Source organism: Melospiza melodia, chromosome 9 (assembly GCF_035770615.1).
Source record: "Melospiza melodia melodia isolate bMelMel2 chromosome 9, bMelMel2.pri, whole genome shotgun sequence".
NCBI classification, from domain to species: domain Eukaryota; kingdom Metazoa; phylum Chordata; class Aves; order Passeriformes; family Passerellidae; genus Melospiza; species Melospiza melodia.
In genome coordinates, this window is record NC_086202.1 from 19,785,639 (window position 1) to 19,803,674 (window position 18,036).

General features: G+C 47.8%; 2 protein-coding genes across 3 annotated transcripts; one reads left to right on the forward strand and one right to left on the reverse strand.

Annotated features, from left to right (window-relative positions):
• Positions 1-2,175: 2,175 nt before the first annotated feature.
• LOC134422043 (cytochrome P450 2C9-like) lies at positions 2,176-7,893 on the reverse strand. Of its 2 annotated transcripts, XM_063163676.1 has the most exons (9): positions 7,675-7,893; positions 7,174-7,336; positions 6,554-6,703; positions 6,089-6,249; positions 5,479-5,655; positions 4,838-4,979; positions 4,326-4,513; positions 3,026-3,167; positions 2,176-2,748 (listed from the first exon to the last, which is right to left on the reverse strand). In XM_063163676.1, the coding sequence occupies exons 1-9, from the start codon at positions 7,852-7,854 to the stop codon at positions 2,567-2,569; spliced, it is 1,485 nt and encodes a 494-aa protein (XP_063019746.1). In that variant the 5' UTR covers positions 7,855-7,893; the 3' UTR covers positions 2,176-2,566. The 2 variants fall into 2 exon arrangements, with proteins under 2 accessions (XP_063019746.1, XP_063019747.1); XM_063163677.1 differs by lacking the exons at positions 7,174-7,336; positions 7,675-7,893 and adding an exon at positions 6,915-7,031.
• Positions 7,894-11,510: 3,617 nt separating this feature from the next.
• LOC134421727 (zona pellucida sperm-binding protein 4-like) lies at positions 11,511-17,029 on the forward strand. Its single transcript, XM_063162902.1, is given in 15 exon segments — positions 11,511-11,632; positions 11,634-11,707; positions 12,050-12,171; positions 12,250-12,352; positions 12,906-13,077; positions 13,444-13,645; positions 13,812-13,835; positions 13,837-13,895; positions 14,215-14,282; positions 14,285-14,335; positions 14,538-14,727; positions 14,800-14,947; positions 16,266-16,344; positions 16,650-16,766; positions 16,887-17,029. Coding segments are annotated over 15 exon segments (1,674 nt in total).
• The last annotated feature ends 1,007 nt before the right edge of the window (positions 17,030-18,036 follow it).

An 18,036-nucleotide genomic window follows, 5' to 3' on the forward strand; every position in this document is an offset into this window, starting at 1 on the left:
AGACAAAGAATCATACCTCAGTCCAGACAGGCTCATTGGTCCCAGCATCAAGCCAGGAGAAATCTTCCACTTTGTCCTGGCATTTCCAGCAAATGCTCTGGCAGAGGAGGTAGTAGCCTTAGAAAGCAAAAGCAGGATTCCCCTCTGTGCCTTGTAAGTGCAGTCTTAGAGCAAGAAGCTACCTGATTTGCCATGCTGCTGGTAGAGAAGATATGGAGGCTCCAGTCCCCTGAAGCCCAGCTTCCCAGGTGTGTGCCAGAGCCTGGATGTTCTGGGACCTAGCCAGTTTGTCTGAGTCAGCCCAAGAAAAATGCCATCTTTTCCACTTTGCAGGTCCTGCATGTGTTAGCAGGAAAAGAAGTTTATCCTAAAAGGAGCACTAACCCTGACATTGGGCAGTCTGCTGTTACTGCATGCAGGGATTTTCCATGGAGAAGTATGAAATGGTGAGTGGAAGTTGGGTCTTTGGATGGGAGTAGCAGGGAGCGGTCAGAAAGGAGGAGAGGTGAGGCACTGGACCACCTATCTATTGGTTGGAAAGCTCCATGGGAGTGTTTAACCTCCCGTTCTCTGCCCCAACCACAGCAATCAAATTCACTGCTTCATTAGCTCTGCCTTTCCTTACCATGCAAGAGATGGTTTCAAATACCTGCTTGGATTTTAGCATCTGCCCTCAGCCTTTCTGTCCTGGAGCTATTGTTGGGTCTTAGGGAAGTTGGAGCAAAGAGGAGGTTGGTGCCCTAGATTATGAAGCAGACCTCTGCAAGGTCATTCTTGTGAGCAGGTGTCAAGAGGATGCTGTCATTGTTCCAAATGACACAGCACTATTGTATCCAGCTTAGGATATGTTGAATATTATCCCAAATATTATCCTCTGTGTGATTGGTTATCCCCTGAGCATGTTCTGTGTTCTGGAGCTCTTTAGGAAGAGAACATTTTCTCACTGCCCTGTGCTTCTTATGCAGTTGTTGGTGAATTGTTGAAAGATGTTGTTTGTCATAGTTTTGTTCATTGCCTCAGATGAATCAGCATGCCAGTGGGCAGGAAGGACATGAATATGAATCATCCCCTCCAAGACCTCCAGATGTAAGCCGTTTTTAACTTGTTCTGACCAAAGCACACATGCTGCTGGGTTGCAGGACTGACTCTAAGGGCAGCCTTAGACTAATGGAAACCTCAAGGTAATCTCCTCCCCATTGTGTCTGGGTCTCATACGTGACTGCTGTTTCTGCTTGCACACCTGTCCATTAGATGCAATCCCAGATGAGCAGTCAGCAATGGTGTGCCGTTGTTTTAGAGTACACAAGCAATAGAGCTGCAGTCCTCATGGGAAAAACTTGAGGGACAAGGAGGGATGGACCTGAGCTATGGGCAAATGTGATATCTCTATCAAAGTAATTCTAAACATTTCCAAAGGGAGGTGGGAATGTGGCCAGAGAGCTTCTGCCACAGTGGGAATTCTTGCACACTGTTTTCTCTGCAGTACTCACATGGTCTCTGAGTGCCTTGTGAGAACCAAATACAGAAATTATATTTTGCCACTATGACTTTTGTATGACCATGATGCAGGGGACAAGAAGTATCTATGTAAATGAAGATCAAGACAAACACAACAAACTGAACATCCAGACACAACCAAAGGCCACAGGAACAAAGAAGCCCAGGAGAAAGTAATCTGTGGTGGAATATTTTTATTAAAACCATCTGGCCTCTTACTGAAAGAATGGCACCAAATTGTAGCTGGAGGCAGAAATAAGAGACACTACCCTTTTCCTAAATAAATTCATTTTAATAAAGAGCATCTAAATCCCTGCAGTGATACTGATGGTAGAAAACAAGTGCCCGAGAGTTGGTTACAGTCTCCAATGCTCAGGTAAGTGACCTCCTTGCGACAGGCTGCAAAAAGCATGAATGCATTCTTTTCATTAGGCAGACAGGCTGCAGGACACCCTTCCCCTCCAGCACCGTGAGCCTTCCCGACTTCTGGTGTGCTGTGGCTGCTCTGGAGCTCCCTGCAGGCAGCAGCGGTGAGCACAGTGGGTGACAAAGGCAGGATCCTTGCCCAGGAGGGACAGCCCTTCCCACAGGGCGCTAGCCACAGGCTCTGCAGACCTACTCTGCAGTGCAGCAGTCGATGTGGGCACTGCCCCAACCCAAATTAAATAACAGCTCAAATCGTCATAAACAGATATTTGTTTATTGGATCATGAATGTACACACAGGCAGCACTATCCATCTGCAAAGCCAGGTCTTGGAGGGACACATGCTGTGGGAGTGCCAGGGGAGCTGTGCTGGTGAGAAAACCAACAGTGGCTGTTTGATGCAGCCACTGCACTCAATGATCCTGTGACAGAGCATCTGTGCAAGAGGCTGCAATGTCACCCAGGGCCTCCTGCGGTGTGGTGGAGTTCTGGGAGGCTTCAGAGGTCTCTGCTCTGTGCCTTGTGTTTGGACTGCCTTCCTGAAGGCCTGGGAAAGGTAGGCCAGTGCTCCTGCTGTTGATTTTAGTAAAGAACATGTAAAGGAATAGCCAGTTTTAGGACACTGGAGAGTGGTTCAGTGCTTTTCAGCGGGGGACAGCACAGAGCTGGTAGGCAGGAGGTACATTGCCTGTCCCACTCAGTGTCGGGGTAATGTTGAGCTCCTGGGGGTTGACAACAGACTTCAAAGTAAAGTTCTGCAAGATGGTGGCTATGAGTAAGAATATCTCCATTCGTGCCAGGCCCTCTCCTGGGCATATTCGTTTTCCTGAAAGTGAAAGCAGCAAATAGAACTCAATGGGAGTTTCTGAGTAGACCAGAGTTTGTGCTTAGCAGCTGTGTTGCACAGCTTTGTTTACTACACACAGCCATAGCAGTGAGACAACTGTCAAAGTTACCGTGGACATTTTCAAGAGAAGAATTTGTTAGCAAAAGACCCCTGACAGTTTGGATGGGTGTGTGAAGGAAGAACAGCAGGGAAAGACAGGGTGATCACCAGAGGAGGAGGCTGACAGAGAGAGGAAAATAGCAAACCTGTGCCTTACCTGCTGAGAAGGGCATGAAGAATTCACTCTTCTTAAAGCTGCCATTCTTATTCAAGAAATGTTCAGGATTGAACTCATGTGGGTTTGGAAACGCTTTACTGTCATGGAGGACAGAAGTGAGGACTGGAAAAATTGTAGTGCCCTGGAGTAACACAAGAGGAGCAGAACATGAAAGGCTGGCAAATGAGGTTACTCAATCTGACAGCCTGCCAAGTTGAGACTGTGCATTCCTGTATAACCCTACATGTGCCTTTGGTTTCTCTTTAGAGACCCTTCTTTAGAGGAGGCAGATTTAGGGAGACCCTGCTGAATGTCACAGCAGTTGTTGGCTGCTCTTCCTGAATTCTCCCTGAATTCTCCAGGGTATTCATTCTGACCTTGTGCTGGTCATCAGGGGACACCCTACCTAATTCTTCTCTTTCATGGTGTTTCACAATAATGACTTTGTAGATGCACCATGACCCTTCTATTCTACGAGTCCAAAATATCAAAAGCACACAAGGTTGTGGAAAAGAAGTTCCTGTGGAATTCCCCTGTCCTCACAAATTTCTCCTGCCACAATCCTCTACCTTCCCACTTCCTGGCCAGCCGTTGACAGGGGCTGGAGTATTCAGCAGTGATGACACAAGAGTTCTCTGCTGATGGCTAAGCAGTTCTCTGGGTCCTGCCTGATGATTTTGCACAGAGAGCTGGAAATCACTCCACCAGCAGCCCATGTACTGCTGTTTCCCAGCTGCCCACAGTCACCCAGAAGAGCAACAAGCACTGCTGCAGTGAGCCAGGCCAAGCCACGGGCTTCTCTGGCCCACCAGCCTGCCTCTGGCAGTGGCCAGCAGAGACTGCCTCAGGAAGTGTGCTAGAACAGAGCCAACAGGTTTGGCTTGTTCCATTCAATGCAAACATCACCTACAGTATTTTGTGGCTCAAAATCTTTCTGTGCTCAATAACCAGCAACTGACTTTGCTCCCAAGCATGTGCCCAAGCTGTCCTGGATGGTGGTGAGCTGCTCCTCAACTTTGTGTGAGGAGTCTTTTGTGTGCAGAATCACCACTCTAGTTTGTGAACCTAATGCGCTTCTGCAAATATGTAAAGCTTCAGAGCAAGGGAACAAAAGTGTTGGTCAGAGCTGCTGTTTTAGTGTTGGCCCACGGAGCATCAAGAAGGGAGTGCAAGTCAGCTCCAGCTGCCTGAGGATAAAACACTCACAAAGGACTGGGTGAAAACAAAATCACGCCACAACAGTTCTAACTTGTGGCTTGTAACTGACAGCCTAAGAACTGCTGAACTGGAGGGAACTCACCTTAGGAATGACGTAGTCTCTGAAGCTGGTGTCTTTGGTCACAGTGTGAGGGAGAGCCAGGGGGACAAGAGAGATGAAGCGCTGGATTTCATGGACCACGGCATCTGTGTAGGGCATCTGGGACCGGTCAGCCACACCGGGTTTTCTTGATCGTCCTACTACCTGGTCAATCTCTTCTTGAATTTTCTCTGTCATGAGAAGCACAAATCATCAAATGGGTAAATAAAACCAAACCCATCTAAATAGGTTGCTGTAAACTAGTAACAAATCTCAGATGGCAGGAGCATTAAGTTGATTTTGATGTTGACTGGAACACAGCTAACACTTCTGCCCGTGCAAAGAAACTTGTATTGATTTGGCTAAATAAAAATGTGGACCCAGTCAGGTCCCAGAGAGAAAAAGAGAGAGAGAGAGAGAGAGATATGAAGGGAAAATCTGGGAGGAGGATGTGGTGTTAGTCATGTGCCCAGCCCAGGGGAACAGCTAGAGAGGAAGAGGTCACAAACTGGTACCTTGTATCTTTGGATATTTGAGAAGAAGCAGAAGCCCATATCGTACAGTGGTGCTTGTTGTCTCAGTTCCAGCAATGAACAAGTCGAAAGCACTTGTTATCAGGTTCTTCATGTGGAAACTGGAATTGGGACGATCTTTCTCCTAAGGAAAAGGCTTTGTTTTTCCTCTGGCTGAGATGAGAGAAAGTGGCCCTTTCACGTGTCATCCCAGACCTTCCTTTTCTCCTAGAGCTGTGGCATTTCTCTGCTAAGGGGCAGCAGCCATCTGAGGCATTGCAATGCAGCCTTTAGCAGTAAACTCAATACTAGCCTCCTTTTAAGCTGTGCACTGAATGGCACTCTACTGCTTGTTTGCTGTGTCTAATGCTTTCCAGTGAAAGAATTGCAAGACCAGACTGAAAAAGTCCCTGTGTTTTGGTGAAAGCAGAGGAAGCTCTCCCTCTCCAAACAGTAGTGGTGGCTGGTGAGCACGCAGACCCAGAACTATAAGCTCTAACAGAGGCAGTATCTGGGGTATTGTTGCTGTTTTCCTATTTCACAGCTGAGTTGGAAGGGGTCATCCCCATGTCTGTGTTACTTATGAGAGGGAAGGACTCAGCATAGGTGTGTTTGGGGACAAGCTGGCGCCATCTTCTCCTTACCTCCTGCATTTTGCTGAGGAAACAATCGATGAAATCCTGAGGGGAGTTGGGATCTAGGGAGGCTTGGTGCAGCTTTACCTCCTCTGCTACAAAGGCTTTTAGAGCATCAAATTCTCCAAATATATTGTTGTGTGGGCCAGGCAGGTAATCCATGATATTTGAGAACATCTGGTAGAGCTGGAAGGAAAGAAACAGGAAGGTCCCTAGTATGACATTTGCCCCATCCTTTGATACTAACCAAATGCCCAGAAAAGCCACAACCCTGTCAACTGAGCCAAGCAGAAGGACTATGAGGCTGAGCAGTCTGGCAGGACTTGCATAGTAGTAGTAGTAGTAGTAGTAGTAGTAACCTTAGAAGTGGAGAAGAAAGTTGTCCAGGGCTATTAGGAACTATTGCACGTAGCTGGCAAAGCCAATTCCAGCTTTGGTGAGGGAGTTTCTTGCTCTTGAATGAAATGCCTTCAGTGCAGCCTCTGCACTGAAGTAGGAACCCATCAATGCTCTCATTGATGGGGTCCTACTTAGAAGACTGAAATGGAACTTCATTGGGAAGGAGGCCTCCTGCTCCCCTAGGAGAATGTTGCCACTGTGAAATGCCTACTGAACGTACCTGTCCCCAGCGGGAGTTCATCATCTCAAAGATGTTGTTCATGTTGTCCATCAGAGCCAGGAACTTCTTGTCTTTATAATCATATCGTTTCCCAAAGACAATGGAGCATATGACATTGGAGACAGAACAGCTCAGCATGAAGGTTGGGTCAAAAGCTCTTCCTGTGATTTCAGAAACATTACAGACTATTAAAAAAAACCCCATGAAATGTTGTTTGTCTACTTATGGCTACTGTGGGTAATCTGAACTCTGGTTGTTAGTGGAAATATCAGATCAGTCTCTGAGTGACACAGAAGGGTCCTCCAAACAGAACAGGACATGATCACAAAATTATTTCAGCTTCATAAAGAGGAGTAGCTGGTGCATGGACCAAATCCATAGGAACTTCATTCCATGCTAAAGAAGTGAGCTCCCTTAATAGAGCCTATTTTTTCAAACATAAGATATATTAAAAATGGATTGTACCCTTTGTTTTGTTGATCTCTTCAAGCAAGTAGTCAGATTCCTCCTGTATCCTCTCTTCAATGCTCCTCTTCCCCATTCCAAAGTTCCGCAGAGTGGTGAGAGAAAACCGCCGGACTTGTAACCATAGCTCATTGTTGCTAAAAATAATCCCTGCAGAAGAAGAAAGAAGAGGAAAGACATGTCTTGGGCATGCTGGCTGTGAGATGAACAGTGGCTCATGGTGACAGTGAATCCTGTCCCTGGAGAGCACTGACATGGCAGCGTCACAGCGTACTGTGGTTTAGAGGTTTTGTAGTCCAACTGCCTGCTTTTGGTCTTCTCCACTACATGCCCAACATCCTTGTGAATAATTCATACTCACCCATACACAATTTCCCTTGCTGCAGCTGCGGGCTGCTGCCCCTTGCCATTTCCCTGCCCATCTTTGAGAGCAATCTGGCTCCCCTTCTCTGCCACTTCCACCCTCTGAGTGGCAGTAGCCTTCTCTGGCTTCCCCTCTCCAGGTGGATTGCACCCACCCCATGCAGTTTTCCCTCATGCAAGGTACACTTCAGCTCTAATCTGCTGATCACATGCTCAGCCCTTCCCTTCTCCTTCAGAAGCTCAGCCAGCAAACATACCTAATCCATTGTTAGCCCTGTCTCCAATTGGCATGTGTCCCCTGGAAGCAAACTCGTCTGCGCGATCGACCAAGGCTTCTTTCACCACATCGTATCCATGCAGCACCACCACTGGGTCAGAGCCCAGGTGCACTGTGAACACGGGTCCATACTCTTCACTGAGCTGTAAAAATGCAAGAGAGAACATGGCCATGGAGCAAATAGTGAGGAAGAGTGGGGAAATCTCCTTGCTGCTGCCTCCCACAGCACGCAGTTAGCCTCACACATTGGTAACATCAAGATTTGGGTCTCTCATGATAAATGTGGCTGTGCAGATGGGTCCCACCTATCAGGCCCTAAACAACATGGCAACAGCAATGAGGGAAAGCAGCTGCAATCCCCATGACTTTTCTGCTCCTCTGGAATTGCAAGTCATTGAGCCATAGCCACAGGCTGACCCCACACACAAGTCCCACAGATTTCTCACCCAAAGCAGAATGACAGAAGAAGAAGTGGCCTTACCTTCTGCAGGGTTTTGGCCAAGTTACTTGGTTTCACCTGCAGCAGGTTGCCTAGAATTGGAAGGGGAGCTGGTCCTGGAGGCATCTTCCCCTTCCCAGACCTTCCTTTCCATGCTGCAAAGGAGAGCAGGCAGGCAATGCAAACCAGGAGGACAACAGTGGCTCCTCCCAGGAGCTCCATTTTCGTCTGTGGCTCAGGAGGGAGTGACTCTGGCTGTCAGAATCTGAGTTTATATCCCAAAGGTCTATGTTAGTTCAAGAGCAGGTTTTGGGTCACATGGCTGAGTCAGTCAATGTTTACTAGTCAATCATTTGTTAGATTGCCCTGTGTTATGAAACTAAGACTTTTATTGGTATTAATTATTCTTTTAAGTCACACCTTATCTCAAACAACTGCAGAAGCCAACAGAGATTAGGAAATCTGTAATGTGCTCACAAAACTTGTTTTCTTTTATCTAGACTTAATTGTTAAAGAAATCATGGTAGGGGGACAATGTCCTTCTGAGGCACTCACAGATATTCACTGTCACAAGAACATCTTCCAAGTAGTTCAGTGACATTTGGGTCTTCTGTTCTTCCGTATTGATTGTGCAAGCCGTCAGTGCTGTGAGCCATCCTTCATTGTTCCTGAAATCTTCCTGATGTTATTAGTAAACTTCATACTGTATGTTATTTGCTAAAGGACAAGCCACTGTGTTTTCCTCAGCAATTGCTCAGCAATAGCCCTAGTCTCTCTCCATGACTCATGTGAGTCTGGCCTCACAAGAGAGGAGAGTATAAAATATCTATCCGGCAAGGCTAGAAAGGTCTCCAGACATGACAACAGACAAGAAAGGACTTGCTGGGTGAAATTAAATGAACATGTAAGAAAAGGGGACAAAACCTTGAGACTCTGACCTCCTCAAGGGCTCCTAGAGGAAAAAAAGAGAAAAGTAGAGAGAAGAGAGAAACCCAGAACTTGAGAGAGTCTCTGGGAAATGGCTTCCCAAACTGGGACAGAGATGTACTTGTCTGAGGCTGGGTATGGGCCATTGCAACCTGGCAACTTGTCCTTGCACTTACCAAAGCAGCTCACCCAACCTACAGCTGGAAGCTGGCATGCACAGGTTCTTGTTTTCTTGATGTCTAACTCCACTATGAGGAACTAGTGCTCTGGAAGTTCCCTAGGTGCTCTGGGAGACAGCAGAGCATGTCGACTGTGTTGCAAGGGCTTAAAAAAGAGCTGGAGGCTTCCTGCCCAAGATTGCCCATGGCCTGCGTACCAGTGGGGTCCAAGAGCAATGGCAGGGGCTGGTAGAAAACCCTCAGGGCTGTGCTCATGTTGTTCAGTCTGTCCTTAACCCTCTGTCTCTCCTGAACTGTGACACATTTGCAGGCAAAACTGATTAAAAGGTGTTGCAAGGATAGGAGATGTGGGACTTGGTGGGAATTAGCAAGAGGCCTGGCTGAGCTGAGTGCTTCGTTGGGGCATACTGTGTTTACTGCACAGCAGTGTGTTAAGGTGAGTTTCCCTTCCACTCAGAGGAGCTAGTGAAGATCTCTATCCCTTGCAAAAGTTTTTGTACCTTCTCTACAGAAGGGAGTTCTAAGTCATCCTTGTTCTCTTGGATGGGTGCAACAATTTTCTAGTTGTTCATTTTAAATCTTATTTTACTTCTTCGAGAGCTTTGGTGGAAAAACCAAAGTGTCAACAACTTTTGGCTAGTTGCTGGGCAGAATTCCTGCATCAGCTCAGATGCTGACAGGGCAGTTTATGGAAGTTCATGTAGGTTCATGGACTTTCATCTAATGAATGTAAAGTTCATGAGAGTTTGCACTTTGACATGAGGTAGCTGCCAGCTAGCAGCGTTCATGACCGTACCACCTTGTCTACAAAGTTCCCTGTTTCCCATGGCACTCATTGATCAGTCTAGTGGTCCACAGAGAGGTTTTCTTCACCTACCTTCATCCTCTGCATGTCCTTCCTGTCTGTGGTGGTCTTGGCTGCTGTCTAACCTGGTGCTTAAAACTGGGTCACTGGAATGCATGAGAATGATCAAATGGGTGAGGAAAAGATTTCTGAGGAAGAGAGACCTGCTTGTTTCATTTTAGCTAGGCTGGTTTCCACTTTCCATTTTCCATAACAACTTATTTCAAACAAAGCATTTAATTTCCCTGAAGTTCAGGCTCCTCTGAAGAGCCTTCCATCTCTACAAGATCAAACACAGCTATTTGGTGTCTGTGTAGGAACTAGAAAAGGGCAGTTGCCTGAAACTGTTCTCAGCATAGGTACTCCTTGGCAGATCCACAGCACTTCTGGGGTTCTTCCATGTAGAATTATCCTTCAAGTCCATGTAGACATTTTTTTTTATTATCAGAAGTAAAGTATTGATGGGTTAATGTATAATAAAATTACTTCCCTATAGCTCCAGTACTTTACTGATTTTTACCCAGTTATCAGCAGGTAATGCAGCCAAAAGAAGCACTTGGTTGTCATTCAGTGATGGTGTGATTGGGGCATACACAGTTCATACAGGCTTCTAAAGAGATGAAGCCTCCCTCCTTGCCAAAGTCCAAATGTTTTCCCTGGTGTCTCTCCTCAGTTGCTGCCTGGTGCCCTGGCAGGCACTGTAGGGAGCACAGTTGGTTCATGAGGGCTGCTCAAGCCTCAGCTATGCAGGCAAGCTGCCAAGACCCATTGCCTCCATCTCCTGTTGTGCACAGCTGCTGGCAAGGTCTTACACTTTGTGGAGCAGCCATCCTGGCAGAGGTAGGCACAGTGACCTTCTTGACCAGCTGGGATCATGGCATCTTGCACAGCTGTGCAGCAAAGATGGGCTGTGGGCTGAGGTGGAAGGGCAAAGGAAATGCCTCCCTCAGACTCAGCTGCTGCCCACCCACCATGCCTGTGGTGAGGTCTGGCTGGGGCCGGGTACTGAGGCTGTACAGTGCTGTGCAGACATCCAGGAGCTGGAGGATCTGCTAAAAGGCAGAAGTGTAAAGACATTCACAGTTTCATGGTACGAATGCAGAAACATGCATGGAAAGATGGACTATGAGGCATTTGCTTAGTGTGGCTGCCCGATGTGTGGCTGGGGAGGAGACTCTCCATGACACCTTGCACTTACAGGCAGGCAATGGCTGCTGGCAGGCAGTTTTCTCTGGGATAACAAAAGCTCCCCTTGCCTGTGTTTCAAGCCCATCTCAGGGGCCACCTGCCACTTTTTGGGGGTAGAGATCCCAAAGAGCATCCTGCCACTTAGCAACCAGGTCTGAACCAGTCCTGCAACTATCCCCACACAAACACACTGCAAACAGGGCTGTAAGTCCACAGCCAAGAGTGCTTATGGGGAATCACCACTGTTTAGGTGTGCAAGGCCTTCTGAGCTCCATGATTTCTCACAGATTTTATGTGGAGGGCTCTTTCTGTGCTTTTGTGTCAGCACCCTATGTCTGGCATTTGAACCCGTATAATCTTTAAAAGAATAAAAGAGCATTGTCACTGTTTCTTGCACTCATGCCATGTATTGAGCAATTAGAGCGGCAATAGGGTGCATGGGGAGAAGCAACCAGATTTCCTATGTGTCTCAGCTGTGGGAAGAACTCAGGGTAGGAAAGAGGCTTTGAAGACCCTCCTGGGGCTCTACAGTATGAATACAGACCTGTCTCTTGACCTTAGTTCAACTCCTGCCCTTTGGTTTTCTTCAAAGAGCACTAGCAGACTCTGCTGAGTTCAGGTGAGGGCAATGGAAGGTGTTAAACTGCTGGCTGGGTCCACCTGGGCACTTCAGGGATTTCTGGTCCCAGCTGGCTTCACAATTTAAAAGGACTAGGCTAAGAGCCTAGCAAGAGAGCAGGATGGTTGTTGTAGGGTGGTCTTGGGCTGCATCAGGAGTTATGCTCTTCTGGGTGTTTCTTGGCCCCCTGGCTTTGGTTCTGGGGGCTCCTATTAGTGTTTTTTCTGATCCTACCCTGCTTTTATGGCCAGAAAAGCTTACAGCTCACCTTACCACCAGGCTGGGAAGGGAATGCTTCATTTGTACTGACTACATGGGGTGAGGCAATATCAAGAGGCATTTTTAGCCATATCTTTGCCCAAATGCAGAGGTGCATGGAAGGAGAGGAAAGGAACAGGTTTTGATGTGCAGTGCTGTTGAACTTCACTGAAGTTCTGTGCATCTTGCATAATCTGGGGGCTGTTTATATCACACAGCTGTCAAGGACTTGGTGAAGTGCTGTGCCTGGATCTAGATGTCTTGGCTGCTGGATTCTCTCACTGCTGTTCCAGACCCTAATATTTTCTAGGTCCCTGTTTCCTACAGAAAGGTAGGCTTGTAGTGGGTCTAATCTGCAATGTGGGACTCTGAAGCCCCTGCTGCTGTGTCCCCTTTCCCTAGATACTGAAGGGAAGGCACAAGCTCTGCAGAATGACTCTGGCTGTGGGCTCTTGGTATCTGGGACTCCAGAAGACTCCAGGGAAATATCGGTCTCTTATGCAGGCTGTTATGTCTTTGAGTGAGTGAGTGGCCTTAGGGATTCTCCTGGGACTGTAACTACTGCTGCTCTGGCTGTCCTGGCTGGTATGGCTTTTCCCTAGGATCACAATTACCTTATACTGGTTGGGCTTGAAGGAATAGATGCTGCTGGGCAAAAGGTTCTTCATGAAGAGACTCTGCTCAGGTGCCCTATGGACCTTCCTGGTAAGATACAAGCACCTGTCAGAATCTTGTGGTGATCAGTACCATTCCTTTCAGATGGCTCCTAGTCAATTTGGGGGCTAGGAAAGGGGACTTACTGCTGTGCAGAAATCTCCATGAAAAAGGGTTTGGACATAGGAGCCACAAACTTGCTGTGGACTCTTGCCTCTCTGCAGGGTCGGCAGGTGAATATGTACATCGTGTCTCCCAGCCATATTCTGGCTACATGAGTTCAGCAAGGTCAGTGAATTAACTAGAGACTAGGTACAATGATTTCCTTAATTACCACGAGTCCATCTAGAAAGCTTTATCTTGACAGATCCAATGTAGGTCCAGTTTCCTGTACATGGCCTCGGGGAGTCTCTGCTCCGTGGAAATGCAGGTCCCTCCTGAGCAGGCTTCCATGCCAGATCCAGGCCATGTGTCTGACCCTCACCTAACTCTCACTTCCCTTGATTTGTATGCAGAATCACCAGGACTCCTTCAACCAGTGTCCTTCATGTCTTTGTCCCCCTGCTCTTGTGCTTTATCTGCAAAGACCTGCTGTTTTTTCCAGCCCTGGATGCTCCAAGCAGCAGTGTCTGTCTGGCTGTTCCCAACCAGGACTGCCTGCCGTGTGCCTCCCTGCCTATCAGCCAGGGAGACTTTGAAGCACGAGGCTGCTGCTATGACCCCAGAGACAGGATGAAGCCTTGCTACTTTGGTAACACGGGTAAGCCTGAGCACCTGTTCTCCCTCCCTCCTGAGCTGCCGCAAAACAGGATTTCTCATTTTACTGGCAGGGCATGCCAGTACTTGGTGTGTTACCACTCCTGCAGGTGGCTCAGGGCTATGTTTTTGGCTGCCAAGAATATCATGTCCCAGTCAAGTGTCCAGCATTTTCCACTCTATTGCAACACACCTGGTTTTATGCCCAGCATCGGTGGTGTTGTTGGAACTGGCTGCACTTGTCTTGCCATACTTAGCACTTGTTTTGTGGGTTAAAGGCAGGACATCATGCAGGACTTGCTGGTCTTGTCTTGGTTGTGATGTTAGGGCGTCCTTCCCATCTCTCTTATCTTTGAGCTCAAGAATGATTCTATCTTTTTCTCCAGTGACAGCTATTGCACACCAGATGGCCAGTTTTCCATTGCCGTTTCTCAGGATGTCACCCTGCCACCTGTTGCCCTGGGCTCAGTGCAACCGGCCAGTGGACACAGTACTGGCTGTGTCCCTGTCCTAACAAACAGTGCCTTTGTTGTGTACCAGTTTCCACTCTCTGCCTGTGGCACTACTTTTCAGGTAAGAGCTGCAGCTGTTGCTGGGCTGGAAGAGCTGGAACAGCCTGCCATGGCTTTGGCTGCTCAATGGTCATCCTACAGACTTCCACAGGCCAAATGCTGTTCTCCAGCCTCATACTGATCCAGCCTGACTTTACCACAGTGATGGTGCCTGTCTGTCATTCCTGATGAATGCAGACCAGGCCATATATGAGAATGAGTTGGTGGGCAAGCAGGGATGTGAAGACTGGGAGCCTTGGCTCTGTCACTAGGGATAGCATTTTCAGGTATTACCCTGGGGCTGATGTTGCTGGGTGTCCCTGGGTTAAATGTCGCTAGAGAAATTCCTGCTTGTCACAACCTCTGATTTCACATGAGGGCCCTGGAGTAGGTTAAAAACCAGTGTATCTCTAATTATTAGGAATAAAGCTGGAATTGATCAGTGACAATCTGCAGATTCTCAAATCTAAACACTAAAGAGAATTTCAAGTATTTGTTAAAAGAAAGTGACAGAAGAAAGGGTATATAAGTAATTAAAGCAGATGATAGGGGATATCAGAGTGGCTTTTCTTATTTGCCTGATTTGGAGCTTTCCTTTCCCACCAGGCTATATGTCCGATGTACTTATTTCATCAGTGGGAGCTCCATTCCCTTGAGTGCTCAGGTCTTCACATTGTGGCTGAGTCCCAGCCAGGTCCTCTGTCTTTGGAGCTGCATGTTGCCTCAGGTAGGAGAGGTTTGCAGGACCTGCTCAAGGCTCTCGGAGCAGGGCTCTGGTCTCTGATGTGTAACAGTGGAGTATTGATGGGTTAACCCATCCCTGCTTCCCTGCCATGGTGGGAATTTACTGATATGGCTCTAAAGGATGCCTATTCCTGCTTCTTGCAGGAATAAATTCTTAAATCGCTCTTGGGTTTCTTCTGTCCCAGATGGAAGCTATACTTCCTACTATATTGACAGTGACTATCCTGTTGTGAAGACTCTGAGAGATCCTGTTTATGCAGAGGTCAAGATCCTTCAGAGGACAGACCCAGACCTGATTTTAGTTCTGCACCACTGCTGGGCCACACCAAGCACCAACCCCCAGCAACAGCAGCAGTGGCCAATTTTGGTGTATGAGTAAGTGACTTGTAAAAACTTTGGATCGAGGGAAAAACTTGCTCTTTTTCACTGCTTACCTTTCCTCCTCAGGTGCCCTTATGCAGGTGACAACTATCGGACACAGCTGATGCCTCCAAGTTTCACCTCAGGACTACTTTTGCCCTCTCATTATCAGCATTTCACTCTCTACACATTCACCTTTGTGGACTCTACTTCCCATGAGAAACTCTCTGGACTGGTAAGATCCTGTCCTGCCTGCCTAGTTTCATACTGAAGTAAAATGTGTGAACAATAAGAACCACTTCATGACAGTGAGTCTCTTGGTCTCCTTGGGGGAATGGGGCAAAGACTAGGAAGATCCCCGGCTGAAATAGAAGGGGAGAGGTTAATGCCAAAAACCTCATTCCCTGAAGTGAATGTGATAGAGGTAAGAGACATCACCTTTGGGGTGTGACAGAAAATGTGACTACTAGAAGGGTAGTAGTGTACCTAAGCAAGTGTTGTCTGGTGAATTAGCTTAGGGTGTGTGCTCTAGCTACACTAATCAATATTCTCTAAACTACATTTCTTGCCCAAAATTACTTGGAAATAAACTTTGAGTACATTTTTAAGCATCTGGACTCTGAATCTCATTGAGCCCCTCCAGTTAAGTCACATGAAATTCACCCTGCCATCTACTGTTTGCTCAGCTCTCCTGGCATCGACTAATACCCAAAATTGGTCTCAGCTGTACTTAACAAGGTTCCCAGTGAAGTGGTGTCCGGGCAGCAGTATTGCAGGTGTCAGGGAGCAGCGCTGTAAGGCCAGATTGGCCCGAGCTTGAAAGTGTGTGGTGTAAAGCTTTCAAAGCTGCCTCGGAGCGGACAGCAGAGGGCTCCACGGCTACAGGCTGGGTGTGAAACAAGCCGAACAGACCTTCCTGCTTTCCCCCGTAAGGACCAGGCCCATGGTATGGAGCTACCTCTCCTCTTAGTAGCCCATATGGTGCTGTGGCTTTGAATTTGTCCCTAAAACAGTGTTGAAAGCAGATGTTCTTGCTGACTGCTGAATGGCACTTGCAGAACACCAAGACTTTCTCTTCATTCTGCCGTCTCTCAAGCCCAAGTGAGTAGGCATGGGACAGGCTAGAACCTGGGAGGCAGCAGAGCTGACTCAAAGTGGCCAAAGGATTATTCCATGCTGCATGATTTTATGCTCAGCAGTGTAAACTCTGGGGTATTTCATTTTCCAGGACAGCTGATGCCCCAACTGCCTGGGCACTGACCTGCCTGTAGGAGGAGAGCAGGTGACTTGCTTTTACATCACTTGTTCTTTAGGTCTTTTCTTCCCTCTCCTCCTCTCCTTCACTTCTTTAACTGTCTTTTCTCTCCAGCTACAGGTTTTCTTGCTTTTGCTCTTCCTATTCTTTTTCTGCCCTGCTGGGGCAGAGTATGGGGAGTGAGTACGCAGTTGTGTGGGTGCTTAGCTGCTGGCTGGGGTGAGTGCAGCGCACTAGGATATCTTCAGGCCCCAGACAGTGCCTGAGGGATTTCAGGCTGTGTTCCATTTCTCTCTAGGTGTACCTGCACTGCAGTGCTTCCGTGTGCCACCAGGCTGTAAAGGAGTCCTGCATCCCCTCTTGTCCTTCCAGAGTCAGTAAGTGTCCTGGCCTTCTGCTCCCTTGCCAAGGGGCAGCAAGGGCCTAGTCTCCAAGCTGGGGAGGAGGAGTCATGTAGCCCATGGAGGAATTCCCTTAAGGCATGGACAGCTTGAGAAAGCATTTCCTGCTCCTTTCCACTGACTAAGGGCTCTTCTTATGCCAAAAAGACAGAGGTCTTCATGGGCTCTTAGCTCTATGTGGGCTCACATGGAAACTGTGCCTTCAGCACTTTCTGTGTGTTGGGAAGCTGACCTTCAGGGCTCTACCTCTTCTTACCTACAACCTTAATATTGCTCTGTAGGGGGTAAAAGGAGTGCTGAGCCTCCTTTTCAGGAAGGTCCTTCCCATGTCTCCAGCAAAGGCCCTGTGATTTTCCTCCAGCATGAGCTAAGACAGGATGCAGCCAAGGATGGCCTTGGTAAGTGTGGCAGCAGGGCAGGGGAAGGGGCCTGGTCTAAGGCTTTTCTGCAGAAAGGCTGAGCCCCTCGGGCATCCCTGTGCTCACTGGGAGCATTCATTGGGGTGTCTCTCCCCACAGGAGCAGCTGTGCATGCTGCAGCCCCCTGGGCTCTGGGATTTGCTGCTGTGGCAACTGGGACAGCTCTGTGTGTGGTGCTTGTGGTTTCTGTGCTGTGGCAAAGGAAGGTGTCAGCCATGCATGAAATCAATAGATTGCAATAAAGTGACTGTCAAACCAATTTGTTTGGTGGACCCCTTCCCCTGGAGACCTTAGCTGTAAGAATTTATTTGCAAGGCAAAAACTACCCCAGTGGCTGTGCAAGCTTTCCAAATGCTCTGAATTAATCTCACTCTGGAATTCTTCTGTGTTTGGTGTTACTTGTCTGCCATAGACAAACTGAAGACCTTGTCAAGGCCTGGGCTGCAGACTGAGGCAGGATTGCTGCTGGGTGGTGTTGACATTTCTGTTAATGAAACAGAAACTTTTGAAAGCCACTGCTTTCAAAAGTAGTGACCTAGGCTCTATTCCAATACTGAGCAGAAGTACACCAAAGCTCACTCAATGCAGATCCTGCAGCTGCTTCTCTGGAGATGCACAGCAGTTATTTTGACTCTGCTGAGGAGCTGGGACTTGCCCATTTGTCCCTAAGTCACTAGGTAAGGTACGGCTGTGCTCGTGTGGCAGGACTGGAAAGCAAGGATGCCAAAGCACTACACAAATGGGCCTTGCTAATGATGCTGTGCATGAACTTGCCTTTCTTGCCCTAGAAACAGAAAAGGGTAGGTGGCATTTTTCTGGTGAATGAGAACATGGAAACTTCCTATCAACTGGAAAAAAAAAATAAAAGGGCCTAGGTGGTCTGAAATTCAGGGGGAAAAAATCTAACTTGGAGCTACTCTTAAGCTTTAATGTGACAACAGGCAGTTAGGAGTCTTCAAAGGTCTTGGATCAAGGCTGATTTGACATAGCTGTTAGCATACAACAGCTTTTCTTAATTTTTAACTTGTTTCTTTTACATGAGAAAAAAGCCTTGCCTTTTTGAACATCAGGGGTGGTTCAGTGTGGTGTTGTCAGTCCCAGCAGCTGGGCAGCATCCCTCTTGGCTTTCTGAAGTCCTGGCTGAAAACAGTACAGCAGAGCTCTCCAGGCAGTAGAGGGGAAACAGGGCTCCACCTCCTCCTTCCTGCCCAGCCTGGGGCAGCTCTGGTGCTTGCACTTACACTGAGAT

Bases quoted from the DNA above. Each gene is read 5' to 3' on its own strand.
- LOC134422043 (XM_063163676.1), bottom strand. From the start codon at position 7,854: ATGGAGCTCCTGGGAGGAGCCACTGTTGTCCTCCTGGTTTGCATTGCC. The intron at 6,704-7,173 runs GTATGTTTGCTG...CTTCTTCTGCAG, and splicing joins CAGGGCTAACAATGGATTAG to GGATTATTTTTAGCAACAAT. The intron at 4,980-5,478 runs GTAAGGAGAAGA...CCTTTTCCTTAG, and splicing joins TCCTCAGCAAAATGCAGGAG to GAGAAAGATCGTCCCAATTC.